This window comes from Pinus tabuliformis, chromosome 2_2 (genome assembly GCF_031772625.1).
Source record: "Pinus tabuliformis cultivar Carrire ecotype Pingquan chromosome 2_2, CPIR1, whole genome shotgun sequence".
NCBI classification, from domain to species: Eukaryota; Viridiplantae; Streptophyta; class Pinopsida; order Pinales; family Pinaceae; genus Pinus; species Pinus tabuliformis.
In genome coordinates, this window is record NC_142300.1 from 1,210,953,081 (window position 1) to 1,210,979,891 (window position 26,811).

Sequence of the window (26,811 nt, forward strand, 5' to 3'; positions counted from 1 at the left end):
GGCAGCAGTACAGGTTGTAGCAGTGCAGTGGATGAAGGGCAATAGGCCAAGCATCAGCAGCACAGAGGATCGATGTCGTGGATCAATGTGATACTTCTGTTGGGAAGTATTGCTAGAGCACATACCTTGCTAAGAGGGAGTGTTGATTTTGGGTAGCATCGAATGTGCTCTAGCTCTGAAATTTTGTGGAGGGGCTAGAATACATGAGATCTCCAAGACCCAGAAATCCTTTGGTGAAATTCCACCCGGATTGTGAGTTATTAAAATAATTAGATTTTTAATGGGGTTCCTAAGTCTAAACTTAGCAAAATAAAAATATTAATGGCTATTAATAAAAATGTGGGTGAGAAGCTTCTAAGAGATGAGGATCAAGTTTGTTTTAATCTTAGCCTTTGATTAGGGACTTAGTCTCGGTCGTTGATTCATCAATAGGAAAAGTATAAGAGGAGGCTTGAGGGTCAGTTGGAGATACACCAAGTTGATCAGTCAGTTTGATTTTTTTGGGGCAAGATTTGCTGAGAAAATCGAACAAGTGATCTAAGTTGCAGTGAGAGGGGTAGAAGCAGAGATTTGGATCGGAGAGGAAGTTCCGAGCCAAAGAGTACGTGGCAGAGAGTCAGCCTGAGCATCAGAATGTAGCACAGAAGCCTACGCAGCCCAGGAGGGGCTCACGCAGGCCAAGAGGGTGTCTTGCAGTGGTAGTGCAGAGTATTTGTCAGAAGTCCTAGATTTTGCCAGAGAAGAGAGGTTCTAATCCAGGAGGGCTGAACAACAATCTTCCTCCAGCAAATCGATCCAGCAGAAGGGGTGACGCAGTCTTCTAAGGGAAAGACGTTGGCCCATGCAGTGATTGCATAGGGATTTCACAGTGTTTGTTGGGAGTCAAATCACTCATTGGATCAGCTGTGACTTGGAGAACGAGGTAAACCCTCGTATGTATTTCTTGCTGCTGAGATTTCTCTGAAAGGTTAGCCGGTGTGAGAGGCAACCTGTTGTACTCAAATTCTGCTTGCTTAATAATACAAATCCTTTATCTGTTGCATCGGTTTTCCCGCATTGGGTTTTTCTGGGGACGTGTTGTCCAAAAATAACGTTGTCCCTTGTGTGTTTGTCTCATCTATTGTTTCAGTTTATGATCTGTATGTCAGTGTAGTCTGCAGTAGTGTTTTTCATCATTGTTTATAAATTAAATAACTTGTTGAATGAAATAACAAGTAGGAGATGCTAAACAATGACTGCAGTAGGATTTTTGTTTGTAAAGATTCAGAATTTTCACATTGGATGCAAAACCCCAGGCTTGGGATCTAAGCCCACAAGCCTACTTGTGGTGCTTTGACCTCCAACCCTCAAACACTAGGGCTTGGAGTACCTCCCAAGCTACACTAAAATCAACATTCAATACCCTAACCAGTTAGGGTTCTTCAGTGGCAGTTATATTGTAACCTTTTTCTCATATGACACATTAAGATACTTAATGATGATAGTCCCTGGAAGGGATTGTGATTCTTGATCTTGATAACAATGACCTTGATGGACAAAAATCTTTGATATATAATTCATAACAGTAACAGTTCAATTATATGGCCGTGACAGTGAACTTGATGACAATGTTATCATGATGGATGGTAGATTTGATTGTATGACTCTATGACAGATGCAATATTGTAGCAGCTCTCTAAGATCAGATTGTTTTGTCCACAAACGTTGTATTTGATGTAATCTTATTGTACTTTGTATCTCAATTGAACAATTGATGAATATCTATTAGAAGACGAATCTGGTTGGGTTTTCCCCCTTGTGGGGTTTTGCCTTGGTCTCTAACCTAAATCCCGGTGTCTCTATTGTGTATGATTTTCTTCTGTTGTCCTTTTCTGTTTTGCTGCATTATTGATATTGTTCTCTCTACATAATTGCTAATGATGTTAAGATATTATGCGGTGAATGTAACATGTAAATGATGGAAATGCTATTATCTTCAACAACGAACAATCCAACCCTAAAATCAACAGCCCTAATCCTAGTTAACAAGAAATGAAGAAAATATAATTTTTAAAAGGTGAACACACAACTAGAATAGTGCCTCTATTCAATTGGGAAATGGAGTCAATTAGAGCAAGGCCAATGATGGAAGGACTTGTATAGAGAGGGTGGAAGCCTAATTTGCTTCTCTTAGAAATCCTAGTGACTTCTTTCATAGGGGATTTAAGGTCAAAGGATGCATGAACACAAGTTCCTTTGATGGATTCTTGAATGACAAATTTTGCATAATCATAGACATAAGATTTCATGAAAGTTATTGTACCTTTCAACACGGCACAAGATAAACTTTAATTTCATGATATAGCATGAAAAATGGGAGAAGATAACATTAAACATACGCAAATCAAGCGAGAATCACTTTAGTCTCTCCATTCAAAAATATTCCCCCAAGACAATTTGCGCCATCATTAAGTCATTGTGTCCAAGAGAAAAAGAGAAAAGAGCTAGCAGCACTGACTCAAGAGAAGAGAGATGAGTGTGTGTGATGATGATCTAATGAAAATGAATTCCCTCTATTTATATGAGGGAAACCAAGTCAATTTTCATTAATTTACAATGAAAAAGCCCTAAAAGTTTGCTTGTAGTGTTTACTAGTCTAATAGGTCATAAGTTGGCCTAAAGATAGCTTTACAAATGATAAATCATAATAAAAATGTCATAAATCCTCCACACGTGTCTGAGGAAAGGCTCTCCAACATGATGTTGGCCTCCAAAAATGGGCATATCCGCCAAGTAAGTGACAAAAGGGGTCCAAGAGTGCTCCTCACTCCAAGGGACATCATCGAAATGCATGAGTACACCTCCAAGTAAGATCTGCTCCACAAAGATGTTGTCATCAAGAAGGCTCACATCACCCTCCTAGGGCATGCATGGATGTTGTGGCATTGGCATCGAAATAAGGTGTTATAGCCTTCCCAAACCACCTCAAGTGATCTCCATAACTATTTGGGCTTTGGAACAAGGCAACACCCTTCAAGCAAGTTCAAGGCAGGCATGGGGGTGTCCTGGGTCCATCTGGGCACATCATCAATCAAACCAACACCTTGGCTTCTTGGCTTAAATCTTCAACATTTGGACATGAGGCAAGGGGCATACCAAGGTTACTTGGGAGCGAGAGCGAAAATAGGGAGTGTGAGCGGGAATGACATTTTCAAAAGCTCTCGGTTTGGGTGCGATTCTGGGAGTGTTTTTTATATAATACATATATTTTTTATATTTTGATGCATATATGTCAACAAAAGAATTTAGAATGATGAATTAGATATAAAAAACATAAAAAACATAGATTGAACCATATAACAACACTCATCTAGAAGTTATAATCTTCATTAACCACGTCCACAAGTTAGTAACATAGTAACATACAACATATTGAGTCTCATGATTCATTAATCTTAAAGTTTCAAGCTTTCAAAATTCAATATATAACATTTATCATCATTGATCACCAAAGTTGTACTTGTAAGCTAAGTGTAACCATTACAACAAATGATATCTAACATGAAATGAAATGTTATAAAATGAAATGAAATGAAACAACTTTCAACTTTCACGAAGCATCATATTCATAATTCATTACTAATGAGTTATAATTGCCAACTTCAAACTACAAACTTAAATTGTCATATATATTGTTTATAAAAAATATCATAATAAATATGAAAGAGTTAATAGTTATAAAAACTACTAGAAACTAGAAAAGACAAGTAAATCTATTATCTATTGCTAATGCTTGGGCCTCTTGCCGCCATGAGAAATGTCTATTTTTTTAGTCTTGTTGGAAAATTAGGATCTTTGTCTTTAATATCACCCTCTAAGCATTAATATCCATAAGTATCTTTGTCATTACCTCTGGATTTGTATAGGGATCTTTGTCATTAATATCACCCTCCAAGCATTAAAATAAGATAGAAAAAGCATAGCATGTCAAGTCAATATTTTGTTTGAGTGATGCGTACATTTTTAGGAGGGTCATGATAGAGGAGTTCAACAACCAATGTCACTAACAGCAAGGTAGATAGAGGGATTGGTGCTCTTGATTAAATACGAGTTCCATACCCTAATACATGACAAAATCAAATGGAAACATTGCAATCCCCCCAATCCTGAAAAACTGATAAGTCTGTTGGATTTTGAATGAAATCTAAAATTCTACTTTCTCCATATGAAATCCAATGAGGTCGGAACCACTCTCAAACATCCCAAGTCATTTCATGGTAATGTTAAAAATTTAAGTAAAAGGATGAAATGAAGATTAAGTAAAATTCTTAAACATTAACATGAATCACATATCAATACTAGGGCCATAGGCTTGATCATTAGGCTGCCCCACTCAAAACTTATTTGTTTCTTTGAAAAAAAATTGCATTTGGAATATTACTGCACAATTTTTTTTGCAAAAGACACAAAACACTCCCGAAAAACTAGGGAGCATTTTTTTTTTGCTAGGAGTGCGCTCCCGACCCGCTCTCGAGTCGCTCCTGCCCGGAGTGCGAATTGGGAGCGGAATCGTGAGGCGGGGGCGCTCCCCCACAACCCTGTGGCATACAACCATGTGAAGGCTCCTCAAATCTTGACGCTCATCTCATGAAGGGCAACATTGTGGTTGTAGTGCAATATATGCTATCAAAAATGGGCTAGGTGTCCTCTTTACTATGATAAAAGGTGTCAAGCCATCTCTCAAGCGATTTCTACTATATATGTGATGAACCACCTGAAACACACTCTCAAGATCAAGTGAGATCAACATCATTAGGGACAAAAACCATTAAAGCATCACAATGGACCATATTCAATGTTAGGGGTACAAGAGTACTTCACACAAACCTTACCTTCTAATGTTTTTCTAGTTGATGATTTGTAAGCTAGTTACCACACTTATGTTAATGATGATTATGCAACTAGTCCTATTAGTTGCTTCCAACCCCTAATGGGAGTGACATTTCATGGGGTAGGCTCATGAATCCATAGTGGCATATGATAAATGTGGCCATGTAATGGGAAAAGCTTCAAGAAAGATGGCCATAGCCATGGTACCCATTGAAGGAGGTCCAACATCTTGACTATAATATTAAGAAGATGGAGCAATCGTGGAGGAATGAGTTACTCCTTTCCTCGGCTTTTGCTTTTCCCACCCCTCTGATGCACCTTTTACTCTAATGATTTGTCTTTCTTTCTTGCATAGCTTAGGTAACACAATGTGCTTTATGCCTTTCCAACACCCCTTAAAGATGTAGCAATTTATTGCTCATTGGGGTTGGGACATATATAAGTTCCTTTATTTAGATCGAGCATGAAATGCTTAGGAATTGGGTGATGGCTAATGAGGGTGATAGAGCTCAGACTAGGATTTTGCTTTTGTGCTTACTAAAAGTCTTAGCCATCTTTTGCATTTTTCATATTCTTTCATTTGTGGCTTCATATCCTTTTATTTTTCTTTCAGCTAAATCAACCTCTTAGGGAAAATTTTCCGTGCCCTGACTCAGAGATGAGGATATAGCGTGCCAATCTCAATGACCAATTAAAATCAAACCAGAGAATGGAAATGGATACACGGGGGACATGGAAGGTTGTAAGTATGGATTACCTTGGGCATGCTATATCAATCAGTGCCTCCTATGAGTTCCCCTTCTAACAATGGAAAAAAAGGGGCCCAAGGGGGGTTCACACTGGACTAGGGGCAAAGGATAATCTTCCAGGTGACATATGGGAGCTTGGCTACCATCAAGAATGGTCAATCATCCAGCTTGGCCTGTGGTCCATATTAGTATGCCTGAAACATTAAGTGAAATCACATAATTGCAAAGATGGTTAGTGTATATTATGATAGATGATCCACTCTCCTTCAAGAATTATGTTAGATGGGGGAGAGCATTGACCAGAGCATAGGTGGACAGCTTTGAAGTAAAGCTATATGTGGATCATCATAGGGCTGCTGGCTGGTTGGCTAACCAATGGGAAGATTTTTTTTTTTGACCCTAAAGGTTACCCACTTTTGGTTAGTAACAGTCAACATATACAATTTTTCGTGGGTCCTTTTTAAGAGGTGCAATGCTGTCTTATTTGAGTTGCTAAATGTCACTCAACCCCATTTTTTCTCTGCTTGAATTTTCTTTACACTGATTAAGGCCTGCGAACTGAGCCTATTATTTTCCATATATACATTTGTCGAGGAGGTTGAAAATAAATCATGATGTTTTTTTGCATATATTTCTGTCCGTTTCTGGTTGGGAGCACCCACTCTTTTGACTGCAAGAATCATTTTGATAAAAAACAGGCAGACAAAATTACAATTCTAAGCCAGAATTCTATTTGAGGAGTCAGAATTTTCTAACTTTCTTCAAAAGAGATTCTTCTGTTTCCCAGTTGTTGCTAGGTTCAAGTTTTGGCTTTTCCTTACACATTACCCTGGAGATTGCTCCTTGTTGGACAAAAGCATATCCATCCATGCATTTCAAAAACATGTATATTTTACGCTCTTAATGGGATGACTTCAAATTTCTTGATTTGTCAATTTGCTTTGTACTGCAGGCCAATAATAACAATGATAGCTATCTACGAGACCAGGGTGTTCTATATTGAAATCAACGTATGTCTTGTGGCCATTGGAAAAACGTCTCATACTTGTGAATAATAACCTAGGTCATAATTTATACCTATGGTTGATAATAGTGTTGTTAAAAGCGCGATTAAATCGCGCTTTTTTCAAAAAAGCGCGCTTTTTTCCCTAAGCCGATTTAATCGTGCTTTTTATGGGAAAAAAGCGCCTAAATTTTTTTTTGCCGCTTTTTTCGAAAAAAGCGCGCTTTTTTGAAAAAAGCCCGCTTTTTTCGTAAAAAAGCTCGGGGGTCCGTGGCAGCACGATTTATAATGAAAATTTGGATTTATTAATTATTATTTCATGATCTTTGTACAGGTTGGAGTCCCAGCGACTTAATGACATGGTCTACGTCTACTACAATCTTCAATTGTGGGTGAGGCAACTTGAGAGGACACCTGATGTGGATGCCATCTCATTGGATGGGATTGACACCACTGCTGCATGGAGGGTTGAGGCCGAGAGGCCTCTCATGGATTCTACTGATAATTGGTTAGTGCAGGATGAGGAGGAGGAGGAGCAGGAGGAGGAGCAGGTGGAGGAGGAGGAGGAGCAGGAGGAGGAGGTGACACCGCCTACCCGGGCTACCACTAGGACCAGTAGAGGACGTGGTCTACCTCCTGTAGCTCATACTTCTAGTTCTTCAGCTTCTAGAGCACATCAGATGATCAGACTCCATTGTCATTTCCACCAGCACAGGCACCAGCATCTACATCTAGAGGGAAAGAGAAAGCTGTGACATTTTCTTGCAAGAGGGGCAGAGGAAATCAATAGGATTAGACTTTCATTTTATTGTATATGAGTCTATGACATTATGACATGATGAGATACATTATCATATTTTTTGTTGATATTTTGAGGCTGAGCTGGGACTCAGGACTTACTATTCAGGACATGATTCATTGTTATGTGTGATTTTAGCGCTAGAAATGATATTAAACATCTTATATATTAGTTTTCTTATCATATTTATGTGTCAATGTATTTATTTTATGTTGTAGATGGTTTAGATATTAAAAAAATTGAAAAAAAATGAAAAAAAATGAATATTTTTGTACCAAACGCTTTTTTCCTGCTTTTTTCCCGCTTTTTCCGATTTTTTCCGCTTCATTCCTGGCGCTGATTTAATCCCGCTCGCGCTTTTAACAACATTGGTTGATACCTTCCATGATAATTCTCTGTTTTAATTTGTTCGTAGAACATAACTGAATTTCCTGCCATCGTGAATCTCAACATGGCAGGGATGTGTCAGCAATTAATGAACATTCAAAATCAATGCAATGGAACTGAGATCAATTCATACCTGGGGAATTAAACATACCGACAAATGTGATGTGCTTCTCATTCTGAGATATACTAGACATCTGTCATCTGAAAGTATCTGGTTTGCTTCTTATCTGTTTGCTTATTATGGAATTTCATTATATTATTCGTGCCGTTGTATCAGTTCAAATTATACACCAGTCTCTCTTTGTTTTCACTTTGTGTAAAATATAAGATAAAAGAAGGGAGGAATTGAAGGAAGATGATCAAGGGAACACCAGAAATGGGAGAAATTTGTGATATTCTATGTGCTCGAGTTACAATATGCAAATTGACAACTTTGTATGTTTCTATGCTTTCTAAACAACTATAAGTAGATTGTGCTATAATCTTTGTTAATATTGGGAATGAATTCTTTTATGCAGATTGCAACGGGCCAAGTTGCAAGCACGGGCATATTGGCTTTGAGTTATGTGCAGAGAATCTCTGAGAAGGTAACATAGGTGGTGATTGACAGTTGTAATACAGATTTGACCTTTTATCATGTTTATTCTTCTGTCTGATCTCTATGCTTTGCAACCCTGCGTATAATATTGTCTACCATGCACCTACAGGTCTCACTGGCCTCCGAGTTCATGTACAATCATACAACAAGAGATGCAACTACTAGTTTCGGTTACGATTACTTTTTACGACAGGTAAATTTTCATTTGCTTCTCACAATGTTAATCATGGTTATAAATAAGACTTTGGATTTTCCTTTTGGTATATCTTTCCATATATGAAGATTTCAACTTTAGCGATGCATTTTAAGCATAAACAATGTTGTATGAACCATCCCTTTGTGGGGTATTGATGAAATTCACTATGAGTTTGGTGGATGCAGGTAATTTTGTTGTGTTAAAGATGTTATGTTGATATTTTTTTTTTATGGTAGGGGACTTGGTGAAGTAAATTTTTCTTTATGAAGAATTTCAAGAGTAGGATACCCTTCACAGTCTGAGTATTTTGTTATAAGAAATAAATGTTCCTTGCCAATCGGAGATGGTGAATCTCCCTCCTTAAGAGGGCTTGCTGTTCATACACTATGGGTTTTGTTAGCCACCCAAGTGGGTAACCCCTAGGAGAACTTTTTTTCTTCCATTTGTTCAGCTTGTCAGCCAACAATCCTGTGATGATCCACAGATAGCTAACCTCAAGGTCCTTCCATCCATGCTCTTGTTAGTGCTTTATTTCTTCTAGATTACTGAGCAGATGAACTTGGGTCATCTATTGGATGGTACATTAACCATTTTTGTAATCAAGTGCTTTTATTTAATGTTGAAGGGCATTCTGTTGATTTTTGGGTAGTTTTGGGAGGTATTCCCCAGCTACAGGTCAGCTGAATTAAAAGGAGGGAAATTAAATTTAAATTTGAATTCAAATTGATCAAGTCGCCCTCCAAAAGTTTAAGTTGGCCTAGCAAGGAGATGTGCCCCTTGGGCATAACATGACCACTATAAATACAAACTCGGCTTCCATCATTTGGACACAATTCGGATCGTCACAAAAACATGTGATCTTTTATTCATGTGGGCGAGATAGAGAAGTAGCCTTCTGAAGTTTGACCAGCATTGACCAGCTTTGACTGAGTCTTTTCTGAGGTCTGTTTGACCTGTGTTGACCAAATTTTTTTTTGGACAGAGTTGACCAAATTTCTGGGTAGAGTTAACTGAGTTTACGGGCAGAGTTGACCAAGCTTTTGGGTAGCTGCAGGGAGCCAAATTTTGACCTGTTTGACTTAGCTTGATTGAGTTTTCTAGGCATTTGTAGGAGGCTGAATTTCGGTCTGTTTAACCAGGTTTGACTTATGCTGGATTTTGATGAAAATCAGATGTTGTATGCTGTAACAATCACTTATTGCAAAACTTCTTTATGCTGCAATATTAGTTAAACGATTGTAGATGGAACATAAACCAAATGCACATTAGAAGAAAACCAAGAACAGAATGAGACACAGAGAATTTAGGTCCAATGACTAGGGCAAAACCCACAAGGGGAAATCCCAACCGGATTCTTCTTCTATTAGATATCAATTGTTCAGCAGAGATACAAAGTACAGTGAGAGATCAAGAGAATGAGTAAGTTCACCCAAATTTGAACACGCTATAGCATGAATATCACTGGTAGCAACAAATGATGCAAAATTGAATCAACCTTCAAGTTCTGCTCCTACTCTCCAAGTCTCTCTCTCTCACACAATCTTCTTCAAATCTCTCTCTCTCAAGTTCAAATCCTTTTTTCACAATGCACAAGTAGTGAGGAGATGAGATGATATGAGATACATATATAGGAGGAACAACAAATTCGGGTCATAAAGAATGAGTAACACGTATGCCTTGAGGAAGAGTAACATATGCCATTTAGGGAGTGTAACTCATGCCATTATGGAGAGGCAACACATGCCTTGTAACTTATGTCATTAAGAGGAAGGCAACACATGCCTAGATGGAGGAATCTCGCATGCCTTAGTAACTTATGCCATAAAGGAGAGAGGTATGCATGCCTTAGTAACTTATGCCATAAAGGAGAGAGGTACACATGCCTTAGTAACTTATGCCATAAAGGAGAGAGTGTAACATATGCATTAAAGAGTGCATAAGAGGAATCTTTTATGACATGTCTTTAATGAGTGTAAGAGAGTGTAAGAGGAGTGTAATGAATCCATTAAGGGAGAGAGAGAGTAACGTAGTACCTTGTGATTCATCAAGGAGAGAGGAGAACGATATGATTGAGAGGGTAAGGTGCCTTGAAATTCCTTTTAATAATAATATCATAGGATGATAAGGATAATAATAAAGGTAATGATACTATTGATGAGTAAGTCAAAATTGAACTATTAAGATTCATTAATGATAAGTTAAGTGATTTTCTAACATCTATACTTGATTACCAATTGATGCAGGTGATTTACTATTTTTGGAAAGTCATGATTGAGATGCTAGACATGACTTTTTATTTTTAGGAAGTCACTCCAAAATTGCTAGAAATGAAATTTTATTTAAGGAAATTCATCCCTACGCTGTCAATTTTCAACACTAAATCTAAGCTAGGGAAGAATTTCTTTCTGTAACACAGATCTCTACTTTCTCTACTCATCTTTGATCATCCCTGCTCTGGAACAATAATGTCACAATCTAATGAAGAAGAATCATGATAGGGAGATTCATTTATCACCCTATATCCACTGATCTTCCCACCTTGACACAGACTTGGGGGGATTACCACTTGTCAACACCTATGAAACCGGATTCATCTAAAACAGGCCACGTGTCTGAATCCCATGAATCCGACACGATTCGATGGGAATTCGAATCCTAAAATGGGACACCATGTGTCCTAACAGGACACCATCGAATCCCGGTCGTGTCCTATTAGGACACATCATGTCTCGATTTTGGGATTCGAATCCCAAAAATGTGAGGGTTTATGAGGTTTATGAGGGAGGGTTTATGAGGTTTATGAGGGTTTATGAGGTTTATGAGGGTTTATGAGGTTTATGAGGGTTTATGAGGTTTGAGGGTTTATGAGGGTTTATGAGGTTTGGGAGGGTTTATGAGGTTTACGAGGGTTTATGAGGTTTGTGAGGGTTTATGCAGATATTTGAATTTTGTATGTACTATGCATGCTATAATTTTACTAACTTATTTTGTAAACAATAAAACTAACATCTAGATGAAGATCTATGTTTGAAATCAATGAATTTGTATCATTAATGAGAATTTGTGTAAGAAATATCTAATTTTTAATATATATATATGTTTTAATAAAATAATATATAACGAATCCTACGTGTCCTGTTCCGGGGGGTCAATATGTTCGAATCTGACACTCGAATACCCGTGTCAGGTGACGTAGGTCAACACATGACAAAGATTGCACACAACCAAATTTTTTTTCTCAAGAGTCAAGTGGTAGAACACCTGCATCCACAGAGTTTGGGGGGGTAATCACTTGTCAACACATGACAGGGATCACACACAACCAAGTCTCATCTTTGCTTGGGAGGATTACCACTTGTCAATACATGACAAGGATCACACACAAACAAGCTACATCCATTGGCCAAATGGATGGCAATCCCAACAAGCCCAGCTTGTGGTTAGGATGCATACGGGGTTATACTCTTGGCAAGTCCCAGACTTGATGGTAGGGGGGCTTACCACTTATCAACACAAAACAAGGATCACACATAACCTATAGTTAAGAGTTCCCTCAACCCCAGGAGCTCTCCTGGCTTCAATCCCATCTTGTGAGCTCAAACAAGAGGGAAGAGCATAGCTCAATGTTCTTGATCATCCGTGAGAAATTAATGCATGTAGATATTAGGGCTTGATTCCTCTATTTCTTGATAATTGCTTGTGATATGTGTTGGCTTCTTTACTTCTTTATTATGTTGTCTGTCATATGAAGATCAATTTCTTTAATAGTAAAATTTCTTTTGGAAAATACAATTATGAAGACTAACATTAATTACATTCTTCAACACTCCCTCTTAACGAATGAGGTATTCATAATTACATACATACATAGGTACATGGAAGATCTCAAAATGATATGAACTATGAAGAGTTCTAGCACACGCAGTGCTACATATTAGATACCTGACTAGCTAAGTCACAGGACACGTCCCCTAGGGTCCCGTGTCCCGTATTTTACGTATTGGACACGAAAACGGCCCTAATACGTGTCCAATACGATTTTTAACGTGTCATAAAAATCGAATACGTATTCGACGTTTTCCATTCGTGTCATAAATTTTGAATACGCGTATTTTGTACATAGAATACGTTGCCCTAATGTATTTCGATGTTTTGAATACGTATTGAAAAAAAACATGGTTTATAGCCCCTTCTTAAATCAAGAGAAAATCTATTTAAAGGCTTAAGGTTAGCTCTTCTAGGTATGCACTCAAAATGATTATTTTTTTGTGATCAACATCTAAAATCTCTTTCGGCCCTATGGAAGATTGTCCTATCAGTCGAAGTGACTTGATTTGGTTATCATCTATTTTTTCTAGGATCAAATCTCTCTCGTTGGAGGAGTCTTACTTCAGAGTATTGTTTGGTGTTTGGGATTCGTTTGGGCAATGGTTTGTTGCAGGAGGAGACCAAATACTATTCATTAAACTCTTCTATGATCTCAGTCCTTATCAAGACATGCTACACGTACAATCTATATGTCTTGTTACGCAATTCTTGGCACTTAATTGAACAGACCTGTGGCAATCTTTGCCTAAGGTTTCCTCAGGGGGGTTTGGTCCAATCTCATGAACAACAGTGACCTCCTCAATTCAAATACATGTTTGTATGGCTATTGAAAGGAGGTGAAGACTAAAGGTTTTTGACCGGTCTTTTATTGCTTCAGCACTATTAAAATCTAAGCAGACACTTATCATTTCAGGCATCAAGTTAAGGTCTAGTGCAGCTTATTTTGTAGCATATATCTGAAAGTAATTGTGACATATAGCCATGCAATCACAAGCCTTGAAGCAATTTTTTGCAACCTCATTCTGAACCATTAATTTCTTTCAGACTTGCAATTAGGATCAATTTGGCAACTCCTCTTGGGAATACCGAGCTATGATATTCCTACTTATTTTGTATCTAGTATCTACTCTTTTGTATTTTCCATTGGCATTCTCTCAGGAGTCAGTATCTACTATAGTCTATGATCTGTCTATGTACATTGTAAACACTGAACAGTGATACATTTTGATTTTGATGACTTAATGGAAAATCTGCATTTTATGGTTTTAATATCTAAGTTCTAAATTTATAATTAGTAGTAAGTACTTACTACTTAGTTTCTTATGTGCTTGTAAGTTGTAAATTTTGATTCTATTTATTTTTTTAAAGTGAACTATGAACTTTGAGAAGTAATTATATTTTAATTTGATTAGATAAGCTGCAACCTGCAATTTAATATGGATAAAAAACTATATTTCGGTATATATATATATATATATATATATATTATATATATAAATATATATATATATATACGTGTCCCCCGTGTCCTGTTTCCAGGGCGCTGCGTTTCGTATTGAATACCTCGTATTTACGTGTCCTCCGTGTCTCGTGTCCTCGTGTCATGTGACTTAGCTGACTAGGGTACTCTAATTGGGTGGGACTAAGGTGTAATCAAGCTTTAGCCTCTCTAGATACCATTAGAGTTTTAAGCTCTAACACCAACCCAGGGATCTAGGTGTGTATCCAAGGTCGGAGGTCCATGACCAATGCCATCCTCCCTACTTTGGGATTTAGACATCAACACATAGGCCAACGATGATGTCCTCCCCAACGTCTTGTTGCCACAAGATGCTTCATCTCTCCCTATCAACTAAATTTGTAACATCAACCAATCCAAGCATGCTTCTGAAATATTCAAACTTCTTATTTGGAAGAGATTTCGTCAACACGTCAGCTACCTGTTCATCCGTTAGAATATATTGTAGCTTCACGACCCCATCTTGTACCAAACTCCTAATGTAATGGTACTTGTTATTGATATGCTTCGTCTTGGCATGGAATACAGGGTCTTTAGACATCTTGATGTTGCTTTTATTATCATAATTTATCATTGTAGGATCTAGAGGCTTTCTAAACAAATTTGTGTAGAGTTTTCTTAACCAAATAGCTTCTTTTCCTACTTCACATGTAACAACATATTCAACTTCAACACTACTAAATGCAACGAGATCTTGTTTTCTACTCATCCATGAAATCATAGCAGATCCCAAACTGAAACAATCACTGGTAGTGCTTCTCCCATCAGTCTCATTGCCACCCCAATTGGAATCGGTAAAACCTGTTAACTTAACTTCCTTTCCATCATACTTTAGGCAGTGATGAATTGTACCACGTAGGTATCTCAAGATATGCTTGGCAGCTATCCAATGGTCATGATGAGGCTCCAACTAAAATTGAATAAGAACATTTACATCAAAGCATATATCAGGTCTAGTATTTACCAGGTTCATCAAAAAGCCCACCAACTTATGATAGCTTGTAGGATCAATGAGACTAGAGTCGGAACTTCTTAACTTCTTGAGATTTGTGATCATGGGCTTGGAATCCATCATACCAAACTTTTGTAACATCTTGATTATGTACTTTCCTTGACCAAGATATATCTCATTGGGTTTCTACCAAACTTCCAAGCCCAAGTAATAATGCATGAGTCCCAAATATTACATTTCAAATTATGCTGCCAACATTTTCTTGCATTCTAGAATTATGCGCTCCACACCTGTAATAAACAAATCATCCACATATAAAAGTATAATAACTGGTTCTTTCTTCACTATCTTAATGTAGAGGTTTGCATTGACAAAGCTTTTGATGAACCCAATCCTTAACAAATACACATCCTTCCTTGCATACCAAGCTCTAGGAGCTTGCTTCAAGCCGTATAGAGATTTTTTCAGTCTGCAAACGTGAGTATCTCTGCTATTTATCTCTAAGCATTCTAGTTTTTCAATATATACTTCTTCATCAATGGTTCCATTTAGAAATGTCGTTTTGACATCCATTTGATGGATATTCCATCCCATAGTAGCATCTAGAGAAACCAAAGATCTAATAGTAGTATACTTGGAAGTAGGAGCAAAGATTTCTTCATAACCTATTCCATCCTTTTGAGAGAAACCCCTTGCAACAAATGTGGCTTTTGTATTTGTCTATGCTTCCATCAACGACATGTTTGATTTTGTAAATCCATTTGGAAGTGACAACATATTTGTCACTAGGTCTAGAAATGATTTCCCAAACCTCGTTCTTCATGATGGATTGATATTCTTTCTACATTCCTTTTTTCTATTCTTCTTGACGGGCGGCTTCTTCAAAGGTAGTTGGTTATGCTTCAATTAACTTCGTCATGTATGTTGCATATTTTGAGCATCTCTTCGGTCTTTTGCTTTCTTTGAAAGTTCCTTTAGTTGCTCCATGTCCTTTGGCATCTTTAAGTGTAGCTTTTAACAAATTTGGCCTCTTCTTTGTTTCGAGAATGATTATAGGTTGAATAGGCTCACTTGGTCCTTCTTCTTCTTCTTCTTGGTTTGTAGGTGCCTTATCATGTTTCTCTTCTTTTTCAAATAGAGGTACATCTTCTTCATCAGATTTGATTGGTAAATCCTTGGATATTTTGTCTAAGTTGCACTGAAATGGATACAGGAACAAATATGGATATGAGGTTTGAAACGAATACGACAAATTTTCAAAAAAATCTGGATATGATACGACAGGGAAACGACACAATACATATACATACATACATACATATATATATATATATATATATATATATATATATAACAAATTACATATTACCATTCATCTTTCATAATCTAGATTCTATATCGAAAAATACATAATCAATTATCATCTATCATCATCAATTCAACATAAACATTGTCATCATCATTAATGATTATTAAAACATTCATGATTCATGATTCAACATATCATCAAGTTTGTGTTTCAAATTTCAATCATCAACATGACAAGTTACAACATCATCACCAAAATTAATAATGCACACTACATAGTACAAAGTACAAAATGAACTATGATTGGCAGTCTACTACCATTGTACATAATTCATATGGCATATTATGGTATTCAATATTCATTCTTCAAAAGTTTAAAAGCTAAAACTAAAACACCATCATAAATTACATTTACATATCATCAAATATATCTTCATTTGTGTCACTAAGAACCACATCCTCCCCAAAAGTGGGAGCATTGCTGCCATGTCCACTTGAAGAACCACCTATTAGTGCCTCTGTTGAATTTCCACGACCTTGGATCTAGGATAGAATTTTAAAATATCTGACACTACCAAACCAAGAATCTCAACGATACTACTTTGCACAGCGGAATATAAACATCACTAAATCACACATGCACATAATATACATAACTTTTTACAATTTTCAACCCAAATTCGTTATATTAAACAACATATAATACAATAGTCTAGGGCTCCTATACCAGGGATAATGGTCCTCATACATCCACTAGTACAAGAATACACACTGGGGCTTGGTGTCAGTCCATTGACATCCAATCTACCCTCAATAAGATACTCTGACCATCTCGCTGATGAAGTCGACTCTCTCAGCTCCACTCGGTTGTACCATGTACCTGCCCAGTCCAATGTTGCAGGAAACGTCCCCCCCCCCCCGGATCTAACCCCCGAAGAGCAGTCCGTACGGATGCGTCTAGGAAGCGCCTTCCGAAATGCGCTTCTGAAATTCTGAAACGCGTTTTGGAGTGATAATGACGCTTCTTGGAAATTTCGGAAGCGTCCCTCCGAAACGCGTTTTGGAATCTCCGAAGCGCGTTTCATACGACGCTTCGGCTGTATGAAGCGCAGTGCTTTGGAGGCCGAATCGTACGATTCCGTACGTGCTTAGGAAAAGTGCGCCGTGCAGCCTAAAAAAATCTGTTTTTCTTTTTTTAATTTTTTGGTGAGTTTGCTTGTTGGGGGTGGGTCCACCTTGGGTTAGGGTGAGGAATGAAGGCAAAAAAAATATAAATATAGCAGATGCTTCCTCATGGCAATGTTAAATTTTTAAAGTAAAAGTGACATTCTCCTTTATTTTTCATTTTCATCCTTTTACTTAAATTTTTAACATTACCATGAAATGACTCAGGATGTTTGAGAGTGGTTCCAACTTCATTGGACTTCATATGGAGAAAATAGAATTTCATATCCTATTCAAAATTCAACAGACTTAACAGTTTTCAGGAATTCAGGATCAATGGGATTGTGGTATTTCATTAGATTATATCAAGTATGAAGGTATGCGATTAGCATTTAATCAAGAGCACCAAGCCCTATATGTACCCTAGTGTTGGTGGTGTTAATTATTGAACTCCTTTGTCACGCCCTCAGCAAAAAATTACCTTTCAATCAAGTCAAAATCATCGATCAAGCATGTTAAGCTTTTTCTACCATATTTTAAGTCTTGGATTAGGTAGTTTGATCAAAATTGGGCAATGTTGACTAATATCCCTAGAATTCGAGGTAGAGGCAAAGGCTAGGCAAGAGGAGAAGAATCTAGATTCTAGATGGTTGATGCATCTAAATGGTTGATGCTCGAATAATTAATCATTAATGTACAATGGATGCTATATCTTTCTTGATTTATGCAAAAATATGCATGTTTTCATGTCTTCTACAACTAATTTGGTATTTGGGATGCTTGTTTTGAGTATAAATGCAAAAAAATATAAATAAATAAATAAATAAATAAATATATATATATATATATATATATATATATATATATATATATATATATATATATATATATATATATATATATATATATATATATATAGCAGACGCTTCCGCAGATGCTTCGCTTCCTAGATTTTTGGAAAATGACGCTTCCGCGTCCCCGCTTCCAAAAAACGTCCCCGTTTTGTCCCCGCTTCGTGCAACATTGGCCCAGTCCTTCGGCGCCTGATCTATAGCTCCTGCCACTATCAATGCTCCAAGTCCATCTAGCCACTGAATCTTGGCTATCAATCTGCTCTCTAGTTTTGCCTTAGTCCGTCAAGGACACAACACGTTGAGACTCTTGTCGAGTTGTTCACAGCTCCACTTGTGAACAACTCTCAACTGCCCACTGCTGCTCCTCAGCTACTCAGGGACTTCATGTTGATTTGAGGTAGCATCATATGTGCTCTAGGCCTCAAATTTTGTAGGGAGGCTTGGGCACATGCATTCTAAAAAACCCAGAAACCGTTTTGGGAAATTCCACCCAGAGATGATTTTATTAAAATAATTAATAATTTTTAATGGAGTTCCAAAGTCTAAACTTACGAAAATTAAAATATTAATGCGTATTAATCTAATTGTGGGTGTAACTTCTAGAAAAAAGACGAAGATCAAGTCAAAACGATCTGAGCCTTTGATTAGGAGTTAATCTAGGTCGTTGGTTGTCCAACAGGAAGATATAAGAAGGGGCTTGAGGGTCATTTGGAAAACACACCAAGAGAGATCAAGAAAGTGATTTTCTGAAGTGAGAAGTTCTCAGGGGGAAAATTCGATTAAGGAGATTTCTTGCAGCAAAGGGGTAGGGATAGATTCCGGAGAGAGTGATTTTCTCAGTCGAAGAATCATCAACAAAGAGTAATCCAGCAGTGGCAGCGCTGAGCCAGAGGGGCTGACGCAGAGCCACGCAGAGGCAACGCAGAAGCCAGTGAGGACTCCAAAATTTTCAGAGGGATTTCGAGTTTCAAAAGCCGGGTGCTGGGGTGTGAGACCAGGAGGCAGCAATCGAATCTTGTTAAAATTGACAACTAGGCCAAACTCCACATGGGTCATCTTATTTATGACAACTGATATTTTTCTTGGATTCCTCTCTCTGAGAGGTGTCTGATTGATCTAAAGATCGTCCGATTCTGACATGTACAAATGAAGTTATGAATTTATTTTGATTATGGTCAAATTGTCAAGGTCGGCCAACAAATTTATGTAGGCTCAGAAGCCCAACAATCACGTCTATTCATCCTCAACGTTGCATATAAATAGAAGGTGACTTAGCCTCATTTGGACACACTCATCTTCACACTTCTCTCTCTCTCTCCTCATTGATTGTGTACATATTTCTGGGTATCTCTCTCTCCACATGTGCGAAATTTCAGGAGAGCGAAATTCAAGAGGTTGAAATTTCAGGAGGCCGAAATTTCAGAAGACCGAATTTCTGGACAGTTTGACCAAGTGTTGACCAATGTTGACTACAACTAGGGTGGACCGCAGGTGGGCTGTTTGACTAGACTTTGACTGGGCCAAATTTGACTATTTTGAGGGTTGTTTTATCTAGCTGTTTGGAGGCTGAAGTTGATTGAAGTTGACCAATTTGCTAAGAGTCAAATCTGCCCTGTTGACCAACGTTGATTTTTCTGGTTAGGGCTCTTTTTGTTGTGGTTATAAATGATCAGATTTTTAAATTGTACTATCTCTCTCTGCTGACTAAAAGAAGATTTGATCAAGGGTTTCCCCACATTGGGGTTTGTCCCTAGCTGGTGCCACATCTTGTGTCCTCTTGTCTTGGCTTGTTTTCTACTGTTTATGTTTATGTTCTATCTGCATTTTACTATCATGTTGATGTGAATGCTAATTTGAATATTGATACTGGGCTTATAAAGAAATTGAAGTAAAATTACTCTAAAGCATAGAACATACCATTGTTGCCTAAAATTAACATGGTATCAACGCTGAGGTGAAGACATAGCCCAAGCAAGAGTGAAAGAGAAATCACCAAAGACAGTTGGACATGGACAAAAGGTTCAATGGGTTCCTCATCCAACTTCCCGGTTGAAGAAAAACTCCATGATAAATCTGACTATCATGGATGGAAGATGTCTCTTGATTTGACCACATAAGAAAAATAAGTGATGGACTATGTGCAACGTAAAATCCCTGAACCTCCTTCAAATGCACCGGCTGCTGCGAAGACCAAGTATAATAATGTTGAAGTCAAAGCATAGAAGATTATCAGGGATTCCATTGACAAGCATCTAGTGGCCTACATCTCTGAATTGAAGACCTCCAACGAGATCAATGACAGGTTGGTCGACATGTTCAAGGTTAGTAATGTTAATCAAATTCTATTTCTCAAGAATAAGTTGAAGGATATTAAGAAGAGCAAGGACGAGGATATTCAATCCTATTTCTTGAGGATTACTGAGATCAAGAATGATTTACTCTCGATTGGAGAAGTCATTCCTGACAGGGAACTTACTCTCACCACCCTTTGGAGACTCCCACTTGAGTGGTATGTATTTAGAACCACCATCCTCAATAATGATCGAATTCCAGGGTTTGAAGAATTGATGTCGAGATACATTCAAGAAGAAGTAAGAATGGTGGAGCAAGAAATTCTTTCTAATAGAAGCAACCCCACTGCATTCTCTGCTCATGCCAAAAGGAGAAATAATGCAGGGTCTAAAGGTCATTTCCATGGAAAGCCTGGATCTAAGAGAGGAAGGAAGGGTAGGTGCTTTGTTTGCAATAAGTTTGGCCACTATGCAAGGGAGTGTCCAAATAGAAGGGACACATCGAATGATGATGATCACAATCATTCCAGGGGCAACTTCAACAACAATGATCAAAGGAATGGCAGGTCCAATGGCAAAGGGAAAAGGAATGCGGGACATCAAGGAAATGGTCGACCCTCCAAGAAATCAAGGAACTCCAGGTATGAAGAATCAAATGTTGTTAACAATAAGAAAAAAGAGTACTATCTTATATCGACCCTCTCCACTACCTCTCCTCCGGACACTTTGGGAAATTAGCTGATTGATAGTGGTGCCTCAAGGAACTTCACCGGATACAAAGAAGCCCTCTCTAATCTGATAGAAAAGGAGACAAACTTGGAGATCATCCTTGGAGACGATGCCACCTATCCCGTGAAGGAAGTAGGGAATGTTACCCTTCAATTGAATCAAGGTAACATTATTCATTTGCAAGAAGTACTATATGTACCCGCTCTCAAGAATAACCTGGTATCTATCTCGGTGATGAAGGACAAAGGATTCAAGGTGGCATTCATTGATGGAAAGGTACGTGTTTGGAAAATAAATTTTAAAGATGCTTTTACTCTTGGGTTCAGGGTTGACAGTTTGTATCAAGTTGGAGGAAGTCCATTGGGAGCCATATCTTGCAACACATCTCTACAATCTGAACTATGGCACTGAAGATTTTCCCATCTTCATTATAAGGCCCTTCCCGATATGAGACAGATGGTGACAGGTATGCTTGAGTTCAAAGTAGAGCATGAAGGTGTATTTTCGGGATGTGTCGAAGGAAGACTTACAAGGGGACCATTCCCCTCAAGCTAAGTCACCTGACACGGGGATTCGGGATTCGTAGGATACGAGGATTCGAGTGTCGGATTCAGACACGTTGACTCCCCGGAACAAGACACATAGGATTCGTTATATATTATTTTATTATATATATATATATTAAAAATTAGATATTTCTTACACAAATTCTCATTAATGATACAAATTCATTGATTTCAAACATAGATCTTCATCTAGATGTTAGTTTTACTATTTACAAAGTAAGTTAGTAACATTATAGCATGCATAGTACATACAAAATTGAAATATCTGCATAAACCCTCACAAACCTCATAAACCCTCGTAAACCTCATAAACCCTCCCAAACCTCATAAACCCTCGTAAACCCTCACTAGGGTTTGGAGTACCTCCCAAGCTACACAAATCAACAACCTCCTCATCAAACAAAGTCATATGAGACCTGGCATTCAACGCCATATCTAAGTCATGAAACTTTGGTTCAACATCCCATAGTTTGGTGGCCCCAAATTTGTATTCGTCTCTCGTGTGACAAAAGGCGAAGGTTTGAATGAATATACACTAGTTCCTCGGCCTTCTTAAAGGCCAATATTTTTTCGCTTCACTGAATGGATGAGAAGCCATATGTAATCTAGTTCCTTTTTGTTGAAGAGGAACTAGCAACCTCTAACAAGTTCCCAATGCCCAATTTTTGGATATGTGGAAGTTCCTCGCCATAGTAGTTCTACCAATCAATTGGAATTAATCTAGTCTTGTCCCGCTTACAATCAATATCAGAACCCCAACCCTCTGATCCCACAAAATGAGCAAATTCTACACAAATCCGAATCCCAATTTCAGGATCTACAAAAACCTTTCTAACACCCCTTTTTAAATCCTTGTGAGACTTCTGAGTCTTTGCTTGGTGCAGTTCTTTCTAGATCATTTAGCAACTCTGTAGCATAATATTTTGGATTCACTACATAGGCCAAAAGGCTCAATGGGGTGGTCATCTTGTTCCACCTTTTGGTCAATATATCTTTTACTTCTCTGTAAAAGAATTCATCTGGGTCCTTTTCCTTGGCATTTATAACCACCTTTATCTTCTCTATCATGGAATCAATGCCCTCATACAACTCTGCCAAATTAGGCATATATGTGTCAAATAGGTGAAGGAAATCCACAATTGGCTTAGTAAATGCCAAGAGGTATTCCACCCTATCCCACCATTCATCATCAACAACCAACCTTTTTATTGCTTGTGCTCTATCGGATTGGGATTGCCTCCATTGATTCCAAAGAGAACTACATACCATTGATTGTAATGCTTCTTTCACCTGCATAAGCCTTCTTAAGGCTATGATGTGAGACGCAAAACGAGTCTCGACAACTTGCAAGTGCCAAATTGCCAATGTCTCAACTTTTAAATTTTAATAAATTAAAAATCATAATTTGATTGAATAACTATTATGATTCACAAATCATGACATTTGAGAATCTAATTTACATATTTGAATTTAAATTTCAGAGTCATAGAAATTAGAATTTAGGAAATAAAGTTTAAAGTTCAGGTACCTTAAGGAGCTCCAACTTTGCAAATTCCCTGTAGATGCCTTGGGACATGTGGTGCTTTGTGATGAAGGCTTGAATTTCTTTTGTCTCTTCAAAAATAACTCAAATCCACTCAATTTGCTTCCCCATCTTGCTCAACATGAGGTTCAATGAATGTATAGCATAAGGGGCCCAAAAGATGTGTTGATATTTGCTTCAATAATTAGGCTTGGTATTCTACCCATTGTTGCATTGTCAGTTATTACCTGGACAACATTATCTAGCCCCACCATTTCAATAGCTTCAATCAAGATGTCAGCAATGAATTGGAATCATTCACCTACCCCTCATAATCCACTGCCTTAAAAAACATTGCCTCCTTTGGGCTTTGAGCAATCACATTGATCAAAGGCCTATTCTTTTGATCTTTCCATCCATCAAAAATGATGGACATCCCTGAAATGCGCCATGAATTACGAATGGGGTTTAATTTAGCCTCCAAATCTAACTTCTTAGCACTCAACATTGTGGTGCGGGCCTTCTCATATCCAGGGTTCTTGTATCCTTTCGGGGCTTCATTCACTGCTTTTATCATCTTTGCCCAGTAAGGAGATCGCACAAGGTTAAAGGGAAGGCCATTTGCATAAATGCATTGACCTATAGCTGCATCTGCCATCTCTCGAGCATCATTATTAAAACTCCTTTCAAGCGGTCCCAAATTAGACCGCTTTGAACCAACAATTCCATGAGAATGAAGTGGACGCTTTGATGAAGATGCTCCCAACCTTTTTGGGTGTTTTAATCGAGAGGCAGGATTTGCCTCATTTGCTTTAGCATCTACCTTGTCTTGTTCTTTATGATATTTTGTAAGTTTTTCCTTGCTTAAACCATTTCCATCTGCCCCATTCTCTTTAGGTGGGCCAATACATATTTGAACCCCATTTCCTTTTAACCCAAGTAAATGTGCTATATCCCGTTTGTATGATCTCTTATATTCCTTTTTACACTCACTACAAATCCATGCCAATGACCCCCCTACTTGGATCTTCCCAACAATAGTTACATATTTCCAAAGTGGTGAGTTTGGATCAACTTTAGTGGTAAATTCGGTTTCATGTTCCACTTCCTATGCTTCACGAATGGATAAACTTGAAGTTGCCATGATGATGATGTAAATGAAATTGCATAATAAAATTGACAAATATGTATTTTAAAACAAGTTACAAGCCTTCAGTTTGTTTCAAAACCATTGTTAAATTTAATGCTCTTACTTCTTCTATTCCCTTGTGTAGAGCTTGCAGTGTTCCTCATAGAGAGGAGGTATGTACTGTTTTTTGAGCATGTAGCAGTGAGCACATACATTTTACTACCCAGCAGAGGAAGAGAGCCACCATGAAGTTGTTACTATTTTTACAGTGGAACAAGAAAGGAGCATAGATAATGTTGATCAAATGATGGTATAAACTCATTACTTGGGCAAAAGGTAATATCTGTACCCCATAATTACATGAAGAAGGTCAAGGAACGTATTATTAAAAGATCAGAAGTGTTAAATCAGATGACAAAAAGCTATTGCATAATTGCACCATCTAAGGAGAGAATACAGGTTCTTTAAGATGTGATGCTTGCAGAGTTTTGAAAGGTTTATAGCAGGAAGAGCAACTTAGCACACACTACGCATGAAAACCCTATAAAAATAGAAGCAAACAACAACAGGTTTCAATGGCAGTTTCACTGTTCAGTGGTTAGTTACAATTCCTGGGCAACTTTGACATAATAGATATCCCACAGTTGTTGCTGCTTAGCCTATGGTAACTAGATTGAATAGTGTTAATTGATTGGTTTTAATGGCTACCCTGCAATACCCGATTTTAATCCCTAGACAAAAATGCATGTGTACATGATGAATGGCTAAAAACCAAACAATGCAATGTGTAAATTGTACATTAAATGATCATTAAAAGAAATTACATCACATGTTGCAGAAGAACAAACAAATTACAAAAGGGAGGAAAAGAAACAAAAGGCTGCCAGAAACAAAGCTTAGGGAAAGCAACAAATGATAAACAAGGTCTTTGACATAGGCCAAACACGCAAAGTAATGTCAACGGTGGTTTGTCAGGTCGGTGGAAGCGGGTTGCTATTGTTTTCTTTTTCTTGGGTGGTGGAGTTCAGATGCATTTGGGTGAAATTTGAATTAACAGAGAGTCCAAATTATTCGGGGTTTGACCTATCAATCTACTTGAACTACCACTCGAGTTTGAATCTTTATGCTCTTTGAGTTATTATTTGGTAGTGGAATGTAGGAATTTATAGGGTAAGTTCCTCAGACAGAACACCAAAGGACACCGCTCACAAACAGAACACAGTCAATACACAAGTATTGTTGATGTGGTTAAAACCCTCAAAGAGGGAAACAGTCCACGGCCTGAGCCAATGTGGCCACTTCAAGCAATTTATTAATAAAAGAATGAAAATTTGCATAAGCTTCTCTCATGAACGGTTACCCTACAAATGACCCTCTATGCTCTTTAAATAGAGATCATGGACCAATCGGGTGTTAAGCCACGGATCAAGTGTCAGTAATACCGAGGAGAGAATGAACCGTTGGATCACTTCATGTCTAGAACATATCGTGACCGTCGGATTGTAAGTTACAAAAGTACATAGTAAAGAAACACACTTTACCTAACTCTACACTAGACCAAGTTATACTTAACTATTTCCTATGTGTCGGAATATCCTAACACCCCCCCTTAAGAACAACTTGGGATAGGATTGAAGGATGTACAAATATGACACAATAGGAGAAGGAAGTGGCACTAGAGCCTATCCCCCCTTAGTGACAACTTCTTGAACTCCAACCATAAATCGAAGTTTAGTAAACTTCGCCTCTATGAGAGCCTTTGTAAAAATGTCTGCAACTTGATCATCTGTTGAACAATATTGCACTTCAAGAACATGGTCATGAATGAGCTTTTTGATGAAGTGCATGTTCAGTTCAATGTGTTTGCTGCGCTGATGTTGGACTGGATCTTTGCATGGTTGAATGGCACTTTGATTATCATACTAAAGTGTAGTCGGATGTTGCTGCTGAAAGCCAAACTCTGACAGGATCTGACGAAGCCATAGGGCCTCCTTACTAGCTTCTACGACACCACGATACTCTACTTCTGCTGAAGAAAGAGAAATGGCACTTTGTTTCTTGCAAGCCCATGTAATAGGTCTTGAACCAAGAGTGAACACATAACTTGCAGTAGACTTCCGATCATCAAGGTTACCAGCCCAATCGGAATCAGTGAAACCAACCAATAGAGGAGATGCTTTTGCATTATAATGAATCCGAAACTGTACTGTACCTCGAACATAACGAAGTATTCTTTTAGCTACTTTCCAATGACTTTCATGTGCGTTTTTCATAAATCGAGCAATAAGACCAACAACAAAGGAAAGGTCAGGATGAGTATGGATTAGATGCAAAAGTTTTCCTACAAG

General features: G+C 37.9%; 1 protein-coding gene across 1 annotated transcript in view; it reads left to right on the forward strand.

Annotated features, from left to right (window-relative positions):
* Positions 1 to 26,811, forward strand: part of LOC149197834 (mitochondrial import receptor subunit TOM40-1-like) — a 376,128-nt gene that overhangs the window by 263,132 nt on the left and 86,185 nt on the right. Inside the window, exons 8-9 of the mRNA XM_089405991.1 lie at positions 8,326 to 8,394; positions 8,515 to 8,598. Of these exons, the coding sequence (XP_089262117.1) occupies positions 8,326 to 8,394; positions 8,515 to 8,598 (153 nt within the window). The remainder of the gene's footprint in view (positions 1 to 8,325; positions 8,395 to 8,514; positions 8,599 to 26,811) is intronic.